At 54.7% G+C, this 19722-nt stretch overlaps 2 protein-coding genes across 2 annotated transcripts; one reads left to right on the top strand and one right to left on the bottom strand.

Annotated features, from left to right (window-relative positions):
• Positions 1 to 1579: 1579 nt before the first annotated feature.
• C29H1orf174 (chromosome 29 C1orf174 homolog) lies at positions 1580 to 6116 on the top strand. Its single transcript, XM_051171447.1, has 4 exons — positions 1580 to 1659; positions 3836 to 3949; positions 4900 to 5358; positions 5860 to 6116. The coding sequence occupies exons 1-4, from the start codon at positions 1645 to 1647 to the stop codon at positions 5959 to 5961; spliced, it is 690 nt and encodes a 229-aa protein (XP_051027404.1). The 5' UTR covers positions 1580 to 1644; the 3' UTR covers positions 5962 to 6116.
• A 3752-nt stretch (positions 6117 to 9868) lies between these two features.
• Positions 9869 to 19107, bottom strand: Dffb (DNA fragmentation factor subunit beta). Its single transcript, XM_051171891.1, has 8 exons — positions 18907 to 19107; positions 18594 to 18724; positions 18247 to 18250; positions 16965 to 17193; positions 15893 to 15972; positions 14814 to 14984; positions 13801 to 13901; positions 9869 to 10301 (listed from the first exon to the last, which is right to left on the bottom strand). The coding sequence occupies exons 1-8, from the start codon at positions 19027 to 19029 to the stop codon at positions 10043 to 10045; spliced, it is 1098 nt and encodes a 365-aa protein (XP_051027848.1). The 5' UTR covers positions 19030 to 19107; the 3' UTR covers positions 9869 to 10042.
• Positions 19108 to 19722: the final 615 nt, after the last annotated feature.

Consider the following 19722-nt stretch of genomic DNA (forward strand, 5'->3'; position numbering starts at 1 on the left):
GTCCAAGGATAGCCTGGAACACAAGACCTCGTGAGGCAAAGGTCAGCAACTCGAAGGTCACAGCATGCAGCCTAAGCACAGGATTTCTGACGTGGCAGAATTTGGCATAGCTTCCCACAAATGGCTGGGTGCGATTATATTAATTTCCTTTCCAATGGATTTCCTGCCAGTCACACATCTGTCAGTCCCCTTCCAAGCATCGTGGGAAATGGTGCAGTGGCATGAGGCTGAGGAGGAGGGAACAGCAGCCAGGAAGCTGAGCAGAGGGCGCCAGCAGGCCGAGGCTGCAAGGTGCTTGGCTCTCTGCCCAACCTTTCTAAAGGCAGGGCACCTGTGCAGCTCTTCAGAGCAGACAGGGTCTTCACACGCGTCTCTTTCAGTGCATGAGAGCAGAGAGGTGCGGGCTGGGCTGGGCCTGGAAGAGCTGTCGGGGATAGCAGGAGACTTGAACGACGACGGCCAGGAACTATGGGACTGCTAGATCTGTTCCGTCTCTGGCCTCTAGAGTCTCACCCTTAAAACGATGTCAAAGCAGAGATGTCGTCAGTCTCGCTCCTTTGGGGACGTAGTGAGACCAGAGTCTCTGGCTACCCAGCAGGACCAGAGGCTGAGGCCTAAGACTTCATTTGTATTTGCGCTCTTTACTGCGACTACCATCATCATCGTGGTCATCGTTATTTTGATGGGCTACCTCCACCGACGAAATAAGCTAATCGAAACCAGATTAAATGTATAAAAAGGCAGGTTTACTTGGGAACTGAAGTTTCTGGGACAAGGCCAGAAGAAGTCGCACCAGAGCTATGGCGGACCCAGCGGAGGGGTTTAGGGTGTTCCCAGCAATGCTAAGCACGTGCAGAGGCTTTCCTTCGAGGGGGTAGGGTTGGAGAAAGCTGTGGAATTTAACAGGCCTTGTGGGGGACGGGGAGGGCAACCGGAGATGCCAACCAGTCATCACGTTGATTTATTTTGAGAGTAAATAAGTGAGTCGATCTCGAGGCGGAGTGTCCGTCTTGTCAGAGACTATCTTGTAAAATTCGGTTCTCTCTTCCCATCAAGTGGGCCCTGGGGTCAGGTTTAACTGCAAGTGCCTCTAGCCTCTGAGCTCCTGCCAAGAAGCCAAGGTGCTCTTGGAGGGCAGAGCAAGGCCCACGCCTCGCTCATGGTAAATGGGGACCTGAGCTGACGGTGGACCCTGCAGGGTGGGAAGAGACTGAGAGCACAGAGAAGAGGCCCTCCAGCCAGGAAGCCGCCCCTCTCAACCTCTCAACCACGCTGGCGACTTAAGCATGAAGGGCTGTGCCCTTTGCAAACATGGTAACCTTATGCAGCCAAGGGAGCGCCCTTTTCAAACATGGCCGCCGCGGGGGAGGCCTCAGAGGATGTGCCCTTTTCAAACATGGCCGCCAGACAGGGCGTGCGTTACGCAACAACGGAAGCGCCCGGTTCCCCGTGCGGCAGGCACGTCGGCGGGCTTCCGGCGCTCCGCCCTCGGCTCGCGGACTTTGTTAGCGGCACGTGGTCCCGAGACGTTGGCCTGCGATTGGCCGCGCGGTTGGTGATGGTGACGTCGGACGCGGCGCGGCGCGCGCTTAGAGCGGCGCGATTGAGACTCAACGGAGAAGCGTTAGGTTGGGGCGCCTACTCATGAGGAGCAGGAAGGTGAGGGGCCCAGCTGGCAGGACCGCTCCCTGGGGAGCCGATGACGGGCGGGCGGTTCCCCAAGCCCCGCCCCTGGGAGTGGAAGACCTCACCCCCCACCCCAACCCCTTCTCCCCTGTCCTCTGCAACCCCTGGCGGCGGAGACGCCTCCATCTCCGAGGAGCTTCCTTCCCTGGGCTGAGGGCTACGAGTGCGCCGCTGGGACTGGATGGGGCCCCTGCAGTGCGGCTGCCGTCCTCCCTGGCTTGCTGTCCCTCCGCGCTGCCCACAAGCGGGCATGGCGCCTCAGCCCAGCCCCGGAGGACTGCCAGTGCCACCGTAGGGAGGGCGACTGGGACCTGAGCCCCAGCTGCAGGCACAGGAGCCCCCTTGAGCTGTGCCCTCGCCTGGTGCAGTGTGCCTGCTGTCTGCAGCTGGTCAAAATCCAGGCTGGCATCCCCGCCTGTAGCTTGAATTTTGGAGGGGTTTACGTGTGTTGTGGTGACAGGTAACTGTTTCCCGCGTTACCGTCGTCGTCCTTGTCTCTGTCCCCCGTTTGCATACAAAGGCTTGAATTTAATAACTTTTCACTGTGTTGTTCACTTCTTTGTGAGGGTCTGTCTGCTTTTCTGGATTGTTCGGCCTCCATTCCAAGTGAGACAGATCCAGAGGGTCTAACTCTTGTGAAGTCCTCGCCCCACTTTGGGGGTATTTTGTGAGACAGCCCTTGACAGTCCAGCCTTGCAACCGTTGCTTCCTGTCTGCAGGCACCTCCTCAGGCCAGCGGGCCTCTCTCATACCCACCACCTTCGTTATTTCGGGCATGCTACTAGCACTTCGCCTCTTTTCGCCTTTTGAGAGAAGCGTGTTTATTCTTAGCTTCATTTTACAGGACAGACTTTCTGGGTGTGGATTTCCCTAGCTGGCGTTTTGTTAAGTGCATGGAATGTTCTCACCGAGGCGCCCACTGTTTGTGGAGAATAGGGGCTTGGTTTCTTCTTACCAGTTCTTCCAAGACTAGATCCGTCCTCGGAGGTTGTCTGTCTGTCTGTCTGTGTGTGTGTCCGTCTCCTTCTTGGGTCATAGATGGTCTGTCAACTTGCAGTTGTGTGTTGAGCTTCCTAGATGTATGGATTATTGTTTTCAATAAACAGGAGGTTTTCAGCCTTTCTTTCTGGCTGTCCCTCACCTGTGTGCTGTTATGTGAGTTAAAGGCCAACCTAGGCCACCTAGGCAGCTCTAGGTCAGCTGGGGCAATAAGAAGACTTATGAGACAGTTGTGTGTGGTGGCACAGGCTGTGACCCCAGCACTCAAGAGGTTGTCACAGATGCATCTGGCATTCAAGACCTGTCAGAGTAATTTAATGAAACTGTCTCCAAAAAAATAAATAAATAAAGAGTTGGCGCTGGGAACGTGGCACAGCTGTAGACACTTGCCTTGTATGCATGGAGGTCCCGATCTCACTTACTGCCCCACAGAGGCCGTGTGCCTGTTCCATTAGGATTGGGACTGGTGTGGGGTAGAGGTGTGAGCTGGGAGCTGCTGACTCTGTGTCATGGGACTGTTGTCAGGGGTTTTGACACCATATAAAAACTCGAGAGCCAGCCGGGCGTGGTGGCGCACGCCTTTAATCCCAGCACTCAGGAGGCAGAGGCAGGCGGATCGCTGTGAGTTCGAGGCCAGCCTGGTCTACAAAGTGAGTCCAGGACAGCCAAGGCTACACAGAGAAACCCTGTCTCGAAAAACAAAAACAAACAAACAAAAAACTCGAGAGCCTTCTGAGGAAGGATGTGTCCACTTACTTGGGGCACGTTGGTGTGAGTTCATGTCCACACACCACAGTGCTGGTTCTTAGAAACCTACAAGGCAGCGGGGCTGATGCCGCCACAGTGGACAGCCGACCATGCTTCCATTTTTTTCTGTTAAATCTGTATGAGCATGTTTAGCTGTGAACCACAGTACACGTGGAGGCCAGAGGACAACTTGCAGAAGTTAGTTCTTTCCTTCCGCTATTTGGGTCCTAGAAATTGAACATGGGTCCTCGGTCCTGTGGCGAGCCCCCTTCCCCCTTGGGTTGAAGCCATCGCTGCCTGCAGGTGAGGGACCGTGGGGAGGCCTCAGGCACAGAGCTGAGGACCCACACTCGGTGCTGGCGCTCTTCCGTGAGAGTGGTCCCTGAGCACCTGTCTTGTCTAGCTCACAGGTGGAGTGCGATCCTCAGCACGCCTTCGGGCCCGAAGTTACTCTTCAGCCAGCTTGCCCTCTGCCGAGAACATCGCTAGCTCCACATCTGCCAAGACAGCATGTCTGGTAAGCGTCCAGCAGCAAGGCCTAGGTTCCATCCGTTTCTACACTTCTGTGAAATACAAGCCTGCTGCTGTCCCATGTACCCTGGAGACATTACTGAGGGTGTGTGGCAGTGCCATCACTGCGGTCGGAGAGGGTGTGCTTTGCAATACAGATGATTTTTCTGGCCTTTGTGCACTGTGTGTGTGTGTGAGTGTGCTCATGACCCAGGCACTGTGGCACAGCTTTCTGTACTGTGCACCTTTGAAGGTGGCCCTTCTAGCTCTTCACCTGGAGCTGAAAGAAGAGTCAGGCAGCAAGGACAGGACGCTTACGTGCTGCTGTGGATCCCAGTGCAGCGGCCTAGTGAGAGTCTCGTGTCTGAACGAGGGCAGCTGATGTTTGGGGCACTCCCCCTCCCTGGCCTTGCACAGCGCTGTACTCAGGACACAGTATGCTAACCCTGCTGAAGCAGCCTGCACATCTGCTGCCTTCCTGCAGTGTCCAGGCACCGCTGCTGCGTAAAACCAAGACTCCTGGGCATTCAGAGTTTGCTGTGCGTGAGGAGATGGAAACTGGGTTCTTTCAGGTGGTTTTCTAAAAGACATTGAAGAGAGGCACACAGGCCCAGTCCATAGGTGAGGTCAGAGGACAACTGCAGTAGGAGGGTTCTGGGACATAGTTTTGGCAGTAGGCACCTCTGTGCTCTAAGCCCTCTTGCTTGTCCCTACAATGGTTTTAAAGTAAACAAACCTGCACTTGAGTAAAGAGCCCTGGGACCTCAGCCTGGTGGGGGTGATCTTGTGGGGGGAGGGGCTGTGGGGGTGCTGTGCGGTCCTCCTTGACCTCCAATACGCTCTGCCCCTTGACTTCAGCACTGCATGTCTCAGGCGGAGGAACAGGAGACGATGGGACTGACCTGTGCCTTTGCTCAATGGGTCTGGTTTTTCTCCTATGTTTTTCTTTCCTGGCAGGCTTCCTCATCGCACAAGGCTACAGACAAGCGCACTTCCAAAAAGTTCAAGTGTGACAAAGGTCACCTTGTGAAGGCAGAATTAGAAAAAGTTGACCCTAAAAGTGACGTTTCTTCTTTGCCAAAAGTGGCCCCTTGTGAAAATAAGTTTGCAGAGGACAGTGCTGAGGCCGCTGTCCCTGTGCCCGAGAGCGGAGCACCTCCCCAGGGCTGCTCCAAGCCTGTGAGTGAGGAACCCTCGGCAAAGGCTGAAGATGACCTGCCCACAGCAGAACCCAGCAGTGCGGCTGAGGCCCAGGAGCCCCCTGACAGCTCCACCACACACGCCGAGCCTATGCCCAAGGCAGAGGAGCCCGTGCAGGTCCCGCTGCTGCAGATGGACGGCAGCGTGTTTCTGGATGACGACAGCAACCAGCCCATGCCTGTGAGCCGCTTCTTCGGCAATGTGGAGCTGATGCAGGTGGGTGTTCCTCCAGTCTCGCCCGCAGCGCCAGGGCGCGCTCCCTCCACACACTCCCAGTTGACCGTGTACCCACAATGCCCAACACAACCCTGAGCATAAACTGACCAGAAGATGAGCTGTGTGCTGATTGGATTGGAGGTGCTTCTCCTTGCACCCCATCTCACCCCACCCCGCTCTCAGGCTCACTAGCTGGGAAGCAGCTCACCTTGGATGTGTCTCTGGTGTGCCGCACACAAGGTTAGGAAGTCAGATCTGGGGGTTTTGTGAACATGCACCCACGTCTCTGTCCGACCCCCCTCGCCCCCGTGTCTCTGTCTCTCTGTCTCTCTCATTTGGAGCATAGGATCTTTCTCACCAAGGGGCCAGTGCCTGGACAGGCTTCCCATGTTTGTAACCGAGGCCGCTCTGCAAGGCCCTGAGCAGATTGTGGTCAGAAATGGCCCTGGATGCCCTAGCAATGCCACTCGAGACTGAAGCCATGTTTTCTTCCCCTCTAAGGATCTGCCACCGGCCTCTTCATCTTGTCCTTCTATGAGCAGACGAGAATTCAGAAAAATGCACTTCAGAGCCAAAGATGATGAGGATGACACCGAGCTGTAACCGGTCTGTGCCTGCTTAGCTGTTAGCAGTCGACAGTGCAGCAAGGATTAAGGTTTCTATGACATCCTCGAGAACATGTTCAAACTGAACGCAAAACCGACATGAATGTCCCCAGCACAAACTCCCAGCTCCTGTGGAAGGTTCCCTGTGAGCACAGACCCCCCCTCAACCCCAGCTCCTGTGGAAGGTTCCTGTGAGCACAGACCCCACCCCACCCCCGGCTCCTGTGGAAGGTTCCCTGTGAGCACAGACCCCACCCTACCCCCAGCTCCTGTGGAAGGTTCCCTGTGAGCACAAACCACCACCACCACCACCCACCACCCACCCCCCCCCCCCCCCGGCTCCTGTGGAAGGTTCCCTGTGAGCACAGGCTGCTGCCCTTGTCTCATCTTCCTTTTGCAGACATGCCATGCTGGCACAGGTCAGCAGGGGGCCGGGCAGCGGGAAAGAAGGGGAATTCCTTGTGCTTTGGTTCTGGTAACACAAGCTTGCTTTCCATGCCAGACTGATCACTGGAGATGAGTTCTCATTTCTTCTGGAAGGACTCCTGTTTCTGAGTGAAGCTAATCGTTTATCTTGTAGTTTTTGCAAAGTTCATATGAGAAGGAAATGAAATATATTTTGAAAATATTTTAAAGAAACATTGTGTCCTCAAAACTGTCATCTCTCAAATGAACCAAGGGAGGAAATGAATTCTGTCCTAGCCCAGGACCACTCTTCGGGCCCATTAGCAAGCAGGAGAGGCAAGGCCATTGGTACAGGCCTTGAGCAAGAGGTAGCTCTGCTGGGTTAGAAGCTAACCATGTGGACACTGGGACTTGAACCTGGCTCCTGTGCTAGAGCAACAAGGGTTCCAGACCTGTAAGGAGTTTCCAGTTCTGCTCCTGTTCAAGCCGGCCTGTCTGCCCCAACAGATAACTTCCACCGAGATGCTTTCTCTTTAGCTGTGACCTTCACCTACTCTCTGAAGAACCACAGTTTAAAGCTGTCCGTGTAGTCTTCCAATAGGCAAGGGCAATAGCACACAGGCTGGGATGCTCAGCCCTTGGGAAAGACAGCTGGGTGGTTCCCGGAAGCAGACTTCAGTCAGCAGCACACGTAACCACAACACGCCTTCCAAAGAGGCAGTCATGCCACAACCATCTTGCTTCCTTCCTTGGGTACACGCTTCCTTTACTCAGAGTCACCTTGCTGATGGACACTGGGTCGAGAAACACTGGAGTAAGTGGCAGCCTGCAGCAGGGGACACTTTGTCCTAACTGGCCCCATTTCAGCAGCGTCAGCCGCCTCATCACGCTGAAAGAATCCTGTGGGATTGGAAGGGTCTGTGGAGGTGGTCACAGACCTGAGTCCTGAGCCCTGTCATGTGAGGAAGAGGTGCCAGCACACAGGCATCCTCTGTGAGCATATAGATGGTGGTGGGTGGCTGCGGGACGTGAGGTGCCAAAGGACACAGTGTCCACAGCAGCAACAGCAAACAATAGATAAAGCCTAACCAGGGCCACTAGGCTGCTCAGCAGGTACGGGCGCTCGCTTGTTATCCCCAGATGACACATGTGGAAAGAATTGACCTATACACATGCACACACACACAGCTTTAAACTTTAAACACTAATGCAGTTATTAGAATCAGTGTTGTGAGCACTTGACATATGCTAGATTATTTAAGAGCCTGAGCCAGCCAGCTGTGCCACAAGAGTGACTTTCTACAATTTTCAAAGTCTGTGGATGTGGCACTGCCGGCTCAGCATCTGCCTGAGCTGTGTGAAGGGTTCTGTCGTTGGCACCTTGAAACAAGAGCATCCTGTTTTCCCACTGTTGGGAACCAGCCTCTCAGGGTTCAGAAACCAGTGAATACAGCAAGAGGACAGACTGAAGCTACCAGCTGCCTGGGGAGCTCAGTGCAGGGTCCAAAGTAAATGTGAGTTTCCAGGTACCCCGCCCTGTGGAGTCTGCTATTCCCAAGACAGTGGGACAGATAGCCCAGTCAGGCTCTGGATACTTCTGGAAGTCAGTCACCTGGCTTCTTGCTAAAGACCTGTTGTTCCCACTCCAGTCTCACCACAGGTCAAATGGGCCCAGGGTCTGGGGCAGACAATTCACCCACAGGCACCTAATTGCTGGATCCTGCAGGAGCTTCCTGAGAACAGGCCCTTTGGACTCAGGTTTAAACCAGAGACGCTCAGTTGCCTTCAGTAGCTCTGCCTTGCTGAGGACCTAACGCCTGCCTTCAACCTACACCAGCTGGAGTGGGTCACTGCCCTTTGGCTTGTTCAGCTGAGACTCGAAGCTTGCCTGGGTCCCAGGCGGCTGCTGACTTTCACTGATTGTGACCTCATGGTGCTGACAGCACCATGAATCTGTGCCATTTCAAATATTTATTAGTTCACTTTTTTCTGGGGTTCACTGCCTGAATTGTCCTTGGATAGTGGGCTTGGGGTGACACTTCCCACCTGTAGCCACCACTCCATCTGACAGCTGAGGGCCCAGGGGCAGGTAAAGCACGCCCCATCTAGGACAGCCTTCTGGCTTTCACGAAAAGCTCGTTTTTTCATGGCCAGCTGCAAAGGTGTTCTACACTCCACCAGCTAGAGAAACGGGCCTCACTAGGCACGCTGGCAGCTGTGGGTGACAGGAGGGGTCAGCGCGGTCCTTCACTAAGCATGCTGGCAGCGTGGGTGACAGGAGGCCACAAAGGTGGTGCTGAAGAGAGGGCTCAGCTCCTAAGAGTACTTGCTACTCTTGCAGAGGACCCAGATTGGGTTCCAGCACCCACGTACTGGCTTACAGCCCCCTGCAACTCCAGCTCCGAGGTGTCCGGTCCTGCTGGCCTCTGGCACCTGCATACACTAACACGCTCAGGTTCACACATAGACATAAGACGTGCCAAACTTCAGAGAGCCCAGTCCTAGCCACAGTCCTGGTAGGGGACAGTGACTCTGCATGTACCGGGGTATTTGAAAAGAGCAGAAAAACAGAAGACACATTGTGAGCAACGTGCACCTATGAGGGTAAGTAAGAGCAACAGCTGGGTCCTCTGCACACGCTCCCTGACTGGGCTGAGGCACTGCCTTGCCGGTTCTGTGAAGATGGCTCATTCTTCTCCCATCTTCCTCAACACATTCCAACCTTTTTGACATGGCTATTTTGGAAACACTATTGTTTTTCTTATTACATGACAAGTGTAAAAATCCAAACATTACAGAATATATAAAAGGTTTATTTCAAAAATAAACTCAGGCTGGGCATGGTAGCACACACCTTTAATCCCGACACGCAGGAAGCAGAGGCAGAACTCTGAGTGAGAGGCCAGACTGATGTTCACAGTGAGCCCCAGGCCAGCCAGAGCTGCACAGTGAGAGCCGGTCTCAGGAAGGAAAAGGAAAAAGGTACTTTAAAGTACATGATGTAGGAAATTAGTACTTGGTGGTCAATCTCATCCCTGCTGAAGCCCCAGGATTGCTGCGCTCACAGCGTGGCATCCCCTCAGACTGTCTCTGCACGCTGACACACATTTACACCAAATACCAGGTGCAGTGGTGCTCACCTGTAATCCCAGCTCCAGGGATGAGGCAGGAGGACCAGGAATTGAAGGTCATTCTCTGCACAGTGAGCCATCTGTGCATTTCACAGCTTCCCATTTCTACACAGAAGCTTAACCTGCTGCAGTTGTGGATACATGTGTGTATCAGTGTTGAGTCATGAAACTCATGGCAGCCGTTACTCACCCATTAAGAGCGGCAGTTTGATGCGGCTGACGACAGCGCCACAGTCAGCCGTTCAGCAGAACATCCTGCATGCTCCTTATGAACGCAAACATTTACCCTAGAAGCACCATTTCCTTCAAAGGAATGTAGTCAGAGCTGCCATTTGCAGTGCAAAGGGAGGGTAGAGAAGCTGAACACACCAGCACCAGCTGTCCTCCGCACACTGGGCTGTCAGAGGCTGCGGAAGCAAACTAGGAAGGTACTGTGATCAGATGTGTTGCAAAGACTCATAAAGACTTTCCTAGAACCTTCTAGAGTGACAAAACACACAGCCCATCAGCACTGCAGCCACCTTGAAGACGGCATGGCATGTGTCACCGGCGCTTCCGAGCATGCTGCTTCCGAGCGCGCTGCTTCCGAGCAGGCCGCTTGCCCTTGGCTCCTGTGTGGGGCCGGTAGATCCTGCTGCGGTCGCACTGCAGCTTGTGTACGGTCTTCTTGTGGCAGGCGATGTGCACCAGCTTCAGGTTCTCGGCGGTGAAGAGCAGGCTGTAGAAGTACTCCCAGTCCACCGCCCTCCCGTCCCGGGTCGCCTCAGCCAGCGTGGGCACCACGGTGCGCTTCTTCTCTATCCTGCCAAGTCACAGAGAGACAGCCCATCTGCCGTCGGCACACACCACAGACGGTCACAGCAGGGCCTACCACAGCAGACAACCCTACTGTCCTGGTTAGTCTTTTGTCAACTTGACACAGGTAGGGTCATCTAGGAAGAGGGAACCTCGACTGAGAAAATGCCTTTATCAGACTGCTGTGTGTGCAAGTCTGTGAAGCATTTTCTTGATTAATGATTGATGTGGGGCGGCCCAGCCCACTGTGGGCAGTGCCACCCCCAAGCCCCTCCCTCCCCAAGTTGCTTTTGGTCAGTGTTTATCACAGCAATAGAAACCCTAAGATGAGGTATGTGAAGACCTTGAAGATTTTTAAGGAGCCTGAGCTGGGAACAGCCCAGGACAGAGGCACTGAAACGGATAAGACTTATAGATGAATCACCACATGTGCCCAGCACCACACGCCAAAAACTGCTGACGCTGGCCGGTCCCTGACGGGCCATGGGTGGACATGGTCAGTGTGGCAGAGCCCACCAGAGGCACCCAGCACCACACTCTGTAGACTGGTGACACTGGCCTGTCCCTAACAGGGGCTATGAGTGGGCACGATCAGTGTGGCAGAGTTCAGTGCAAGCAATGCTGCTTGTCTTACTTCGTAAACTTGAATGGTGGGCACTGCTTAACATACTGAAAAGAACGCAAGAAGGCTGGGCCAGGATCCCCCACACGGCCAGTCAACAAAGCCAACCTCACTGTGTGTACTTCTCAGCTCCTGATGACTCCTGTTTGTACCCATTTTACACAGGCGCCCACAGACCCCCAAGCCCGCGTCTCCCACAGGCATGTGATCCAAGTATGTATGACCAATGTGACACAGAAATGGCAAGTAAAATCAATGGCATGTTACTCCAGAGCCACTGAAAATGGGATGTCTACAGGGAACATTTGAGATCCACTCTGCAGAGACACCTTGACAAGCCAGCAGTGGAGCAACAGTCACCAAAGAGGAACTCAGATCCAAACAGCCGCAGCAAGAACAGTGGAGTGGAAGGCAGGCACCACCCCACGTTTATCATGTCACAGCTCTGGAGCCTGGCAGCCCAAGCCATTGCACAGTGGTCCGGTCTGCTCGGCGCCCGCTCCCTGGCTCGTCCTTATACAGCAGCGGGAATGTGAGCACACTCTCCCACTCACAAGATGTGTGTTCCTATGATATCATTTCACCCTGTCTCCCAAAGGAGCTACCTCCAGATGGGGTCTCACTAGGTGACAGTTACACTGTATGTCTGGGGTGGGAGGAGTCAGAGCAGGAAGTTACCCTGAAACAGCATCACCGAGCCAACGCCCACGACAACCCAAGAGTCTGCAGAGGAGAATTGGAACTCTCCGGAACGGAAGACAAGTCAGGGCAGAACCACACACAAAGGCCCATCCCTGGATGTACATCACTCTCAGTCAAGGGGAATCAAGCAATCTCCACTGAAAAGGCAGGATGCTGACTGAAAGTGGCTCCCGTGAGCAGATGCCAGGAAACAGTGTCATCAGCCTCCTTCTCGGGAGTGCCAAGGGACCCAGATGCCTGTCATGGCAGGCTCATTGTGAGACAGCCTCTCCCCACTCACTCCACAGGAGAAGTTCCAAGGGAGAGCTCACCCTCAGACTCTTCCTACAGAAGACTAGGAGCACTCATTAGCCAACCCACAGCAGGCAGGGAGCAGAGGGGTGAGTGGCACCAGTGGGTACTGACCGTGAAAACATAAGCCCCTATGCAAGCTTAAGGTCAGGTGGGACAACACTGAAAACAACAAGAGACACCCTCTTGGTGGCAACCGGAGCTCAGCCAAGGGAAAGGTGAGACAAAGAGCAGAGTGGCATGGAGAGCCGCGGCCTCTCACAGGCACCAGGGCACAGGAAGGAGGAGCCGAGCCACATAAAATGACAGAAAAGCTCTGGGAACTACAGGGCCTGGCAAAGACCCACATGTCAGAACAGTCAGTCACACTGATCTCAAAACACTAAGCCCAGGTACAGCTGGAGACGTGGGCCTGAAGACTGTTAAAACACAGACAAAGCAGAGAACAGGAGAAACCGAAGATGAGCAGAGCATAGAATTATAAGCAAAAACCGCTGTAGGTAAGCACAGGGCAAAGGCAGCGCGGACACGGAGGAGCGGGCAGACGCTCCTGCACCTGCAGGGGGACTCAGGGCCTGGAGTCAGTGTGCTGGATGCAGCGCCTCAGACCCTGAGAGTCTCCTAGGGCTCGCCACAGCCACCCCATCAGGGTGTGATAAAAGAGATCATAGATACGCCAAAGATATAGCAACGTCTGTCAAGAGAGAATTAGTGCCCAGGACAGGACAAGAGTAAACAAGAGCAAAGCAGAGTGACACGAGAGCCACGCGTGGCGGAGAGCCACAGAGGCCACGGCCTTCCCAGGAACTAAACAAAAGCAGCAAAGTGGGTGCTCACCTCAGACAGGAAAAGGCAGAGGCACAGTGACACCGAGTGGTGGCAGGACATGACGCAGCTTGCATCACGTGAGCCAGAAGGCTGCAAAGTCTCCACAGGGCCACAGGGCCTGGAGGTCTGAACCACGGCAGTCTTTCTCATCCGGAGCATGTACCAGACCCCAGACACCCTCATGATGCAGGGCGGGGCGCAAGTCTGCGTTCCTCACCAGCTGTGGATGCACCCAGTCCACAGATCAGCCTGCCAGGCATGGAACTGGGAGAACAGTGTTTCACCTCAGCGTCTCTGAGAGCCCTCAGCATTGGATGATGGTGAGTACTCAGAATGGCCTAAGGAGTCTGCAAACAGGTGAAGACGTCTGCGCTGTTTGCCTGAGCTGTGGGGACAGACAGAGCACTGCAGAACCAGGGAGCAGGAGCACACACACAGGTCCGCACATTAACAGGGCACATTTCTGGACAGTGGTTCCCTTGGCAACAGGGAAAGGGCACCGAGTACAGAGGGCTAAAGGGGTCCCCAACTGTAACACATTTTGTATATACTTTTAATAATTTTGATTCCAAGAGTCAGAAAGCCACTGGGGGTACTTGGGCACTTCGCCTTCATAAAGCAAGTGCCACAACTACAGAAGCACGTTCCTGCCCTGCCCTGGCTCACCAGAAGAGGCTGAGCTTACCCAGCTGTGGGCCATCCTGCTGGCCCTGACCGCCCACATCAGAGCCCTGGAGCTGGCTCCTCTGGCTCAGACACACAGTATACAGCCTCTTAGGGCCCAACATAGGGCCATGAAGAGCCAGGCCATCAGATCAGCCCACAGATGGGGGCTGGAGGGCAAAGGGACAGCTTAGCATCAGGCACTGGCAGCAGGTGGGACAGGAGCATCTCTCCAGAGGCCCCTTCCATAAAGCATGTGTATGAGGGGAGGAATAGGGGTCTGTCCATGGGCCTGAACCACACAGGTGTGACGTACCAGACCTGAGATGCCTGAGCGGGGTTAGGACCCCAACCACATGTGTGTCCCCAGTGGTGACACTAGTGGCTGACAGACACTCACACATGATCCAGGTTCCAGGTGCTGAAGAGGATCCGGCTCTCCCTGTTGCCATAGGGGTTGATGGAGTGCTTGGAAAGACAGCTCTCCAGATCGAAAGGGCCCTGCAGTGACCAAGGGCGCAGGTTGGAAAGGCTGCAGTTGGGAGCTTACTGCTCTCCTCCCAGCCAGCAAGCTCGCTAAGAGCAGGCCCACGAAGCGCTCGCTCAGTTCATGAACAGACATCTGAACCAGGCACCCTGGCAACACCTATGTCCCCGGCACTAAGGGGCAGAGGCAGGAGGATTGTGAGTTTCAGGCCAGGGAGGTGGCTCTGAAGGAAGAAGCAGTTGCCACACAAGCCGGAAAACCAGGTTTGACTCCTGGAGCCCGTGTAAAAGCCATGTGGTTTGTCCTCTCACACACACACAAAGACACATATACACAAGAATAAAATAAATATTAAGTCAGCCTGGGCTATAGAGTGAGCTTAAGTCCAGGCTCAGTGGCACAGTCAGACCTCATCTTCAAACAACTAAGTTGCCTGCTGTTCTGCAGAGGTTGAAAATTCTCTCCTGGCCAGAGAGCGGTTAGGAGCAATGGGTTTGGCTCCCACCCAGCACCATGCGTGGTTCACAACCACCTGCGACCTCAGTCCCAGGGATCTGCAACCTCTTCTGGCCTCCACAGAGCACACGTGTGCAGACAATCACGCAGACAAACACCCATGCACATCAAATAAGCACTTATTTTAATTGTCTTCTGAGTTCTACCTGTCCCCTGACATTCCGGGTTACCCTCGATCTTATATTCTGAGTTTCCAAAAGATGAAGGGGCCTCCGTGCCTGTCACTAGAGACACCATTCTTTCCGAGGCCCCTCCACAGGTCCACAGAGGAGCAGGCCTGTTATTCCCAGCATGCTCTGCCCCTGTGGCACCCCAAAAACTGCACACCACCATCCCCACCATGAGGGTCACCAGCATGTCCTCCCGGCCTCTCGCCCTTAGCGGCCTAGAACAAAGGGCAGGAAGCTTACCTGGCAGGAAAACCAGCCTTCTGCGGTACAGAGGCGGCTGCTGGCCTCTGCACCTCTGTCGAAATAGCTGCCATTGTACTGCACAGCCTTGAGCTTCTGGCACATGGCGCTAAGGACCCGCATGTACTCTTCTCGGGCTGTGGTGTCCACCATGGAAGTGTAAGCACTCACCTGCAAGAGTGAGCCAGAGGCACTGCTGAGCCTGAGCACACGCCTGTCCACGCCCTAACCATGCCATTCAGTTACCAAGCCACGGCACGCACCGGTCGTCAGGAGCCTGCCCCAGCCTAGTCCTACAGTCAGGGAGTCTGACCGCTGCTCAACTGCCACAGCCTAGGAAATGGCTCTGGGCCCATGGAACGGAGTCAGCAATGGGAGAATGAAGCAAGACCAGGCAGTCACCAAGGCTACCTCAAGTACAGAGTGCAGGACCCCAAAACGTTAGCAGCCACGCCACACTGAGGGGTTATGCTGAGTTTGGGGAGTACAAGGGCAGCACGCAGGCCCTTTGGTGCCCCTGCAGCACTTTCCACTGATAACAAGGAACCTCACATGAAAACGAGCAGACAGTGAAGACCAAGCTGACCCCACTTTAGAAGGTAGAGGAGGAAGATGAAAGGTCTAAAAACTTTTCCAAGGTCAGAGGACTTCGATATGCCCAGAGGAAATAAAATGAACCAAGTATTGGAGAAAAACTACCACCGCATTATGAAGATGCCATCAGCACAATGGAGGAGACAGAATTAATCCTTAATGGGGTTAGGCTCACATCAGAGCACTTGCCAGCTGCACAAGGCTCGAGCTGGCATTGCTCTAAGATAGTAGGACCCCTGCCAGACAGAAGGGGAGCGAGAGGGATCAAAGGACACAGCCTGGAAAGGTCTCATGACTGTCGGACAATGGGATGGAAGACTGAGGCGCGAAGAGAACAGATGCATGGGACAGGCTTCTCTGAGGTACACACACCTCCGCTGACGCAGGAGCGACCTTACAGTTATGCATCAGCGGAGGGGCGGCAACCCCACCACCTGGTCCGTCCTGTGCTGAACACTTATTGCAGGACATAAACGTGGCCTTACCTCCCTCAGGTAGCCCCGGATCCGGCTCTCGCAGCTGTATCTGAGGTAGCCAGACTTATTCCTGAATCGAGACTCCAAACCTACAAGAAAGATGGTGCCCTGGAGTCCACAGGAGGACTGTGGCCAGAAAGGGGGAGGGGAGGCAGCAGCTGCAGGGGTGGCCCCCAGGGTGTGCATGCTCTCCGTCCATCCCAGAGAACTGGTTTTGACGCATTGCAAACACTATGAGAGGTTTCTGCGTGGCTGGCCCTCGAACCCTCGGATCTCAATCACTGACACTGGCCACCCACAGATGAACATTAAGGACAGCGTGCTGCATGAGATGAACAGCGGGGCTCCACTCGCACGAGGTGCCACGTGGAGGAAGAAGACATGTGCAGGGATCCCATCTAGAAAGCTGGAAACTGGAGAGAGAAGGGTTGGGCTGCAGAGCCACAGAGCATGGCTCTAACAGAAAAGGGTTCTAACAACAAATGCCAGTGACGATGACAGGACCAGGGAAAGGTGCGTGGATATGCTGAGAGACACTAACTTCGCACCACCGGCTGCTCTACAATAGACTCACCCAACCATAGGCTTTTGATCCATTTGAAACCCTCCCATCTGACCAGGGGTGGTGTAACACGCCCCTGGTCTGCACAGTGTGTCTAGGACAGCCAGGTGCCTGCCTCAATGGTATTCCTGAAGTTTGATACCCAGGGTTATCCTCTTCATCTCTCTCTTTCTTTCCATATAATATCTGTGTGTGTGTGTGTGTGTGTGTGTGTGTGTGTGTATCTCAAAGTAAGGTGATAAATTCCAAGTTCCATGATTTTTGGAAGAATGTTAAAAAAATAATAATAATTAACTACTTTTTTAAAAAGGCTATTTCCAGGCTGCCCGGGACACTGCCTGCACCCATGAGTCCTGGATGGACGGCTTCCCACAGACACCTTTTGTTATAACCCACCCGAGACCAGTCCACCCTTGGTTGAGAAGCACTGTGATCTGAAATGGACAGAGATCCTCCTGAGAGGCCCTCCACTGCCCTCCCAAGACACCCTGGCCACCACGGCCACCCCAGCCCACTGACCTTCAAACCAGGCTGGATCCTGCTCCCGGGTCTCCGCACTGATGTTCTGGCTTACATGGTGCAGAAGGTCGGCCAGCAGCCTCTGCCTCAGTGGGGCCTGCTCGTCTGACAGCAGCTGCCGTGCAGCCTGGATGACCCCAGCATGCGGTTCATTAAACACGCTGAGGAAGCGTGTGATGTCACTCACATCTGCAACCACCAGGAGACAAACAGAAACCCATTCATGCTGCTCTGGCTCCCAGAAGAGGATCCTGTCCGCTCAGCCCAGAGCCTGCCAGAAGTCAAAACTCTGCTGCCACCAATGCTTACTTTGGCCTGACACTTCCACTGGGGTCACACTACCAATTCCATTCCTCTGGCCACCTCCTGTCAGGTAATGGGGTTACGGTATTCTAGAAAAGCATTACCCCAGCGCACTTGCTCTTCTTCTGGCCTTCTCCTTTGGCCATTTCCTTTGAACCCCATTTTCAGGCCTTCCAACTCTTCTCCCCACTTTTCCCTGGGAGCCTTCCCCACAAGTGTCGACTGCAAGCTTTCCAAGCAAGCTAAATGCCGAGTGAATTCTACTGAGGAGCTTGAGCAGACAGGAACAAACATAATTCAGGAACTCGTGAGGAGCACAGACCACAGCAAGTGAGCCTGCAGAAGTGAGTCCTATGAGCGCACCAGGAGATGCAAACAATGCAGGAGAAAACCTCAGGAAGCCAGGGCTTGGCCAGAGGCCCCTGGACAGTGCAAATGCACAGTGAAGAAAATGACAACCCGGATGTCACCAAAGTCAGAACCTTTGAAGCTGGGTGTGGGGGCACATGCCTGGAATGCCAGCAGTCGGGAGGTAGAGGCAGGAGAATCAGAAGTTTTAGGCAGCCTTAGCTACAGAACAAATTTAAGGCCAGTCTTAGCTGCGTGTAACCTTGTACCCCCATCCCCACCCCCAACTCACCCCCACAAATCTGAACCTTTTGCATGAAAGCAGCTAGGCCAGTTAGCTCAGCTGGTTGGAGCTCTGTTCCAATAAAGAGAATGAAAACTCACAGAAACGGGAGATGTCTGAAAACCACATTATCTGACATCGAACTCATAACCAGGATATCTGGGGAGGGGGGTGCGGTAAATACTTAAACAGCTTTAAAAATCCGATTAAGAAACACAAAAGATGCGAAGAATCGCTTCACCAAGGAGCGCCTGCAGATGGCAAATAGGAGCATAGGAAGATAACGCCCAATCCCATTAGCCACCAGGGAAATTTGGATTAAGGCCACAATGAGCTGTCATCACACACCCACCTAGAGTAGCTTGAATAAAAACCATGATCCCTGACAGCGGTTCAGCACTCACCTGTTGGAGACCAGCTCTGAGCAAAGGTAAGCCCTCCCCTGCCCTGCCCTGCCCTGCCCAGTCCAGCCCTGCCCTGCCCTGTCCTACCCTACCCAGTCCAGCTCTGCGGTACCTTCCCTCAATCCTTCACCTCTTGGCAGTTGCAAAATAGAAAATAAAAAAATTTAAACCACGGAACAGAGTTCTTCAGCAAAAGCTTTTGACATCGGGCGTCCCGGTCTACTCCTGCCTAGACCCCCTGGACCCGGCCTTAAACCGTGTGGGTTCCTCCCAAATCCAAAGTGTTCCTACTCACAGCCTTGCCAGGTCTGGCCAGCGGTGAGCAAGAGGAGCTCGGTGTCCTTAGGGAGGCCCGGGAAGTTGTCGTCAGTCACCTCTGTGCCATCTTCGTACAGGCACAGCCGGGAGCCGGGCACCGGGAGCTGGAAGACAGGAAGATCGGCTTGTCCCACAACAGTCCTGGCTTCTAGACTGCCAGCGCAGGGTACCGCCTAACTCTACAGGAGCCCAGCGCCCGTCCAAGCCCATCCAAGGGGATGGAAACCGTGCAGGTAGTAGCCAGGGTGCTCGCCCTGCAGTGCCCGCCCTGAATCCCCCGGGCTACCTGGAAGCGGACGCAGCCCTTGCGCAGCAGCTCCTGGCAGCTCCGGGCAGCTACGCCGAACTTGCACGCGCTGTGTAGGGCTCGCAACTTGACGCTCTTGGGTTGGCTGAGCACCGCGCACATGGCAGGGTTGCGGCAGCGGACTCTGCTTGCACCGGATGAGGACGACTGACCCTCTCTCTCAACGCGCCCTGCCCGAAACTATGGAGCATAGGCGCATCGCGGAACGTGTTTCTCTACGTAGGCAGAGTGCTACCCGGAACGTCCGAGCACCGGACCTATCCCCAGCTGGGATCCGCGAGGCCAGGCTGCGCGCGCAGGCGCCGTGGGCCAGCCGCGCAGGCGTACAGCGCGGGCCGGCCTGGTTGCCATGGGAACGCAGCTGCGGCCCGGGCGCTGGGCAGAGGCAGCCCGGGCGGCTCCTCCGCTGCCCTCGCCTCAGTGGCCCGGGGTGGGGGCGGCTGGACCGAGGCCCCTCCGAAGCTAACGGAGGCCGGATCGCAGCGTCCCGCCTGCTCTTCTCCCTCAGCGGCCACCCGGGGCGGAGGCTTCCTGACACCTGGCCTTGAAGGGACGGAGGCCTTCCGGCCGCGCATCTGGCTGGGCCTTCGCTTCAGGATCGAGCCTCGCCTTGCCCTCTTCTGGATGCGTTTCTGAACAAGACCAGTTGCCGCAAGAATAAAAGGCTGTAGCCTCCGGGTAGGCTACCCTTCTTTCCGTGTTGTTTGGGGGTTTTGTGAGTTGGGTTTGGCTTGACATACTTCTTAAGCTTTAAGATTCTCTAAAGCGCTTTCAGTCCTTAAGACAATTGCTCCC

The sequence above is a fragment of the Acomys russatus genome, chromosome 29 (assembly GCF_903995435.1).
Source record: "Acomys russatus chromosome 29, mAcoRus1.1, whole genome shotgun sequence".
NCBI lineage: Eukaryota > Metazoa > Chordata > Mammalia > Rodentia > Muridae > Acomys > Acomys russatus.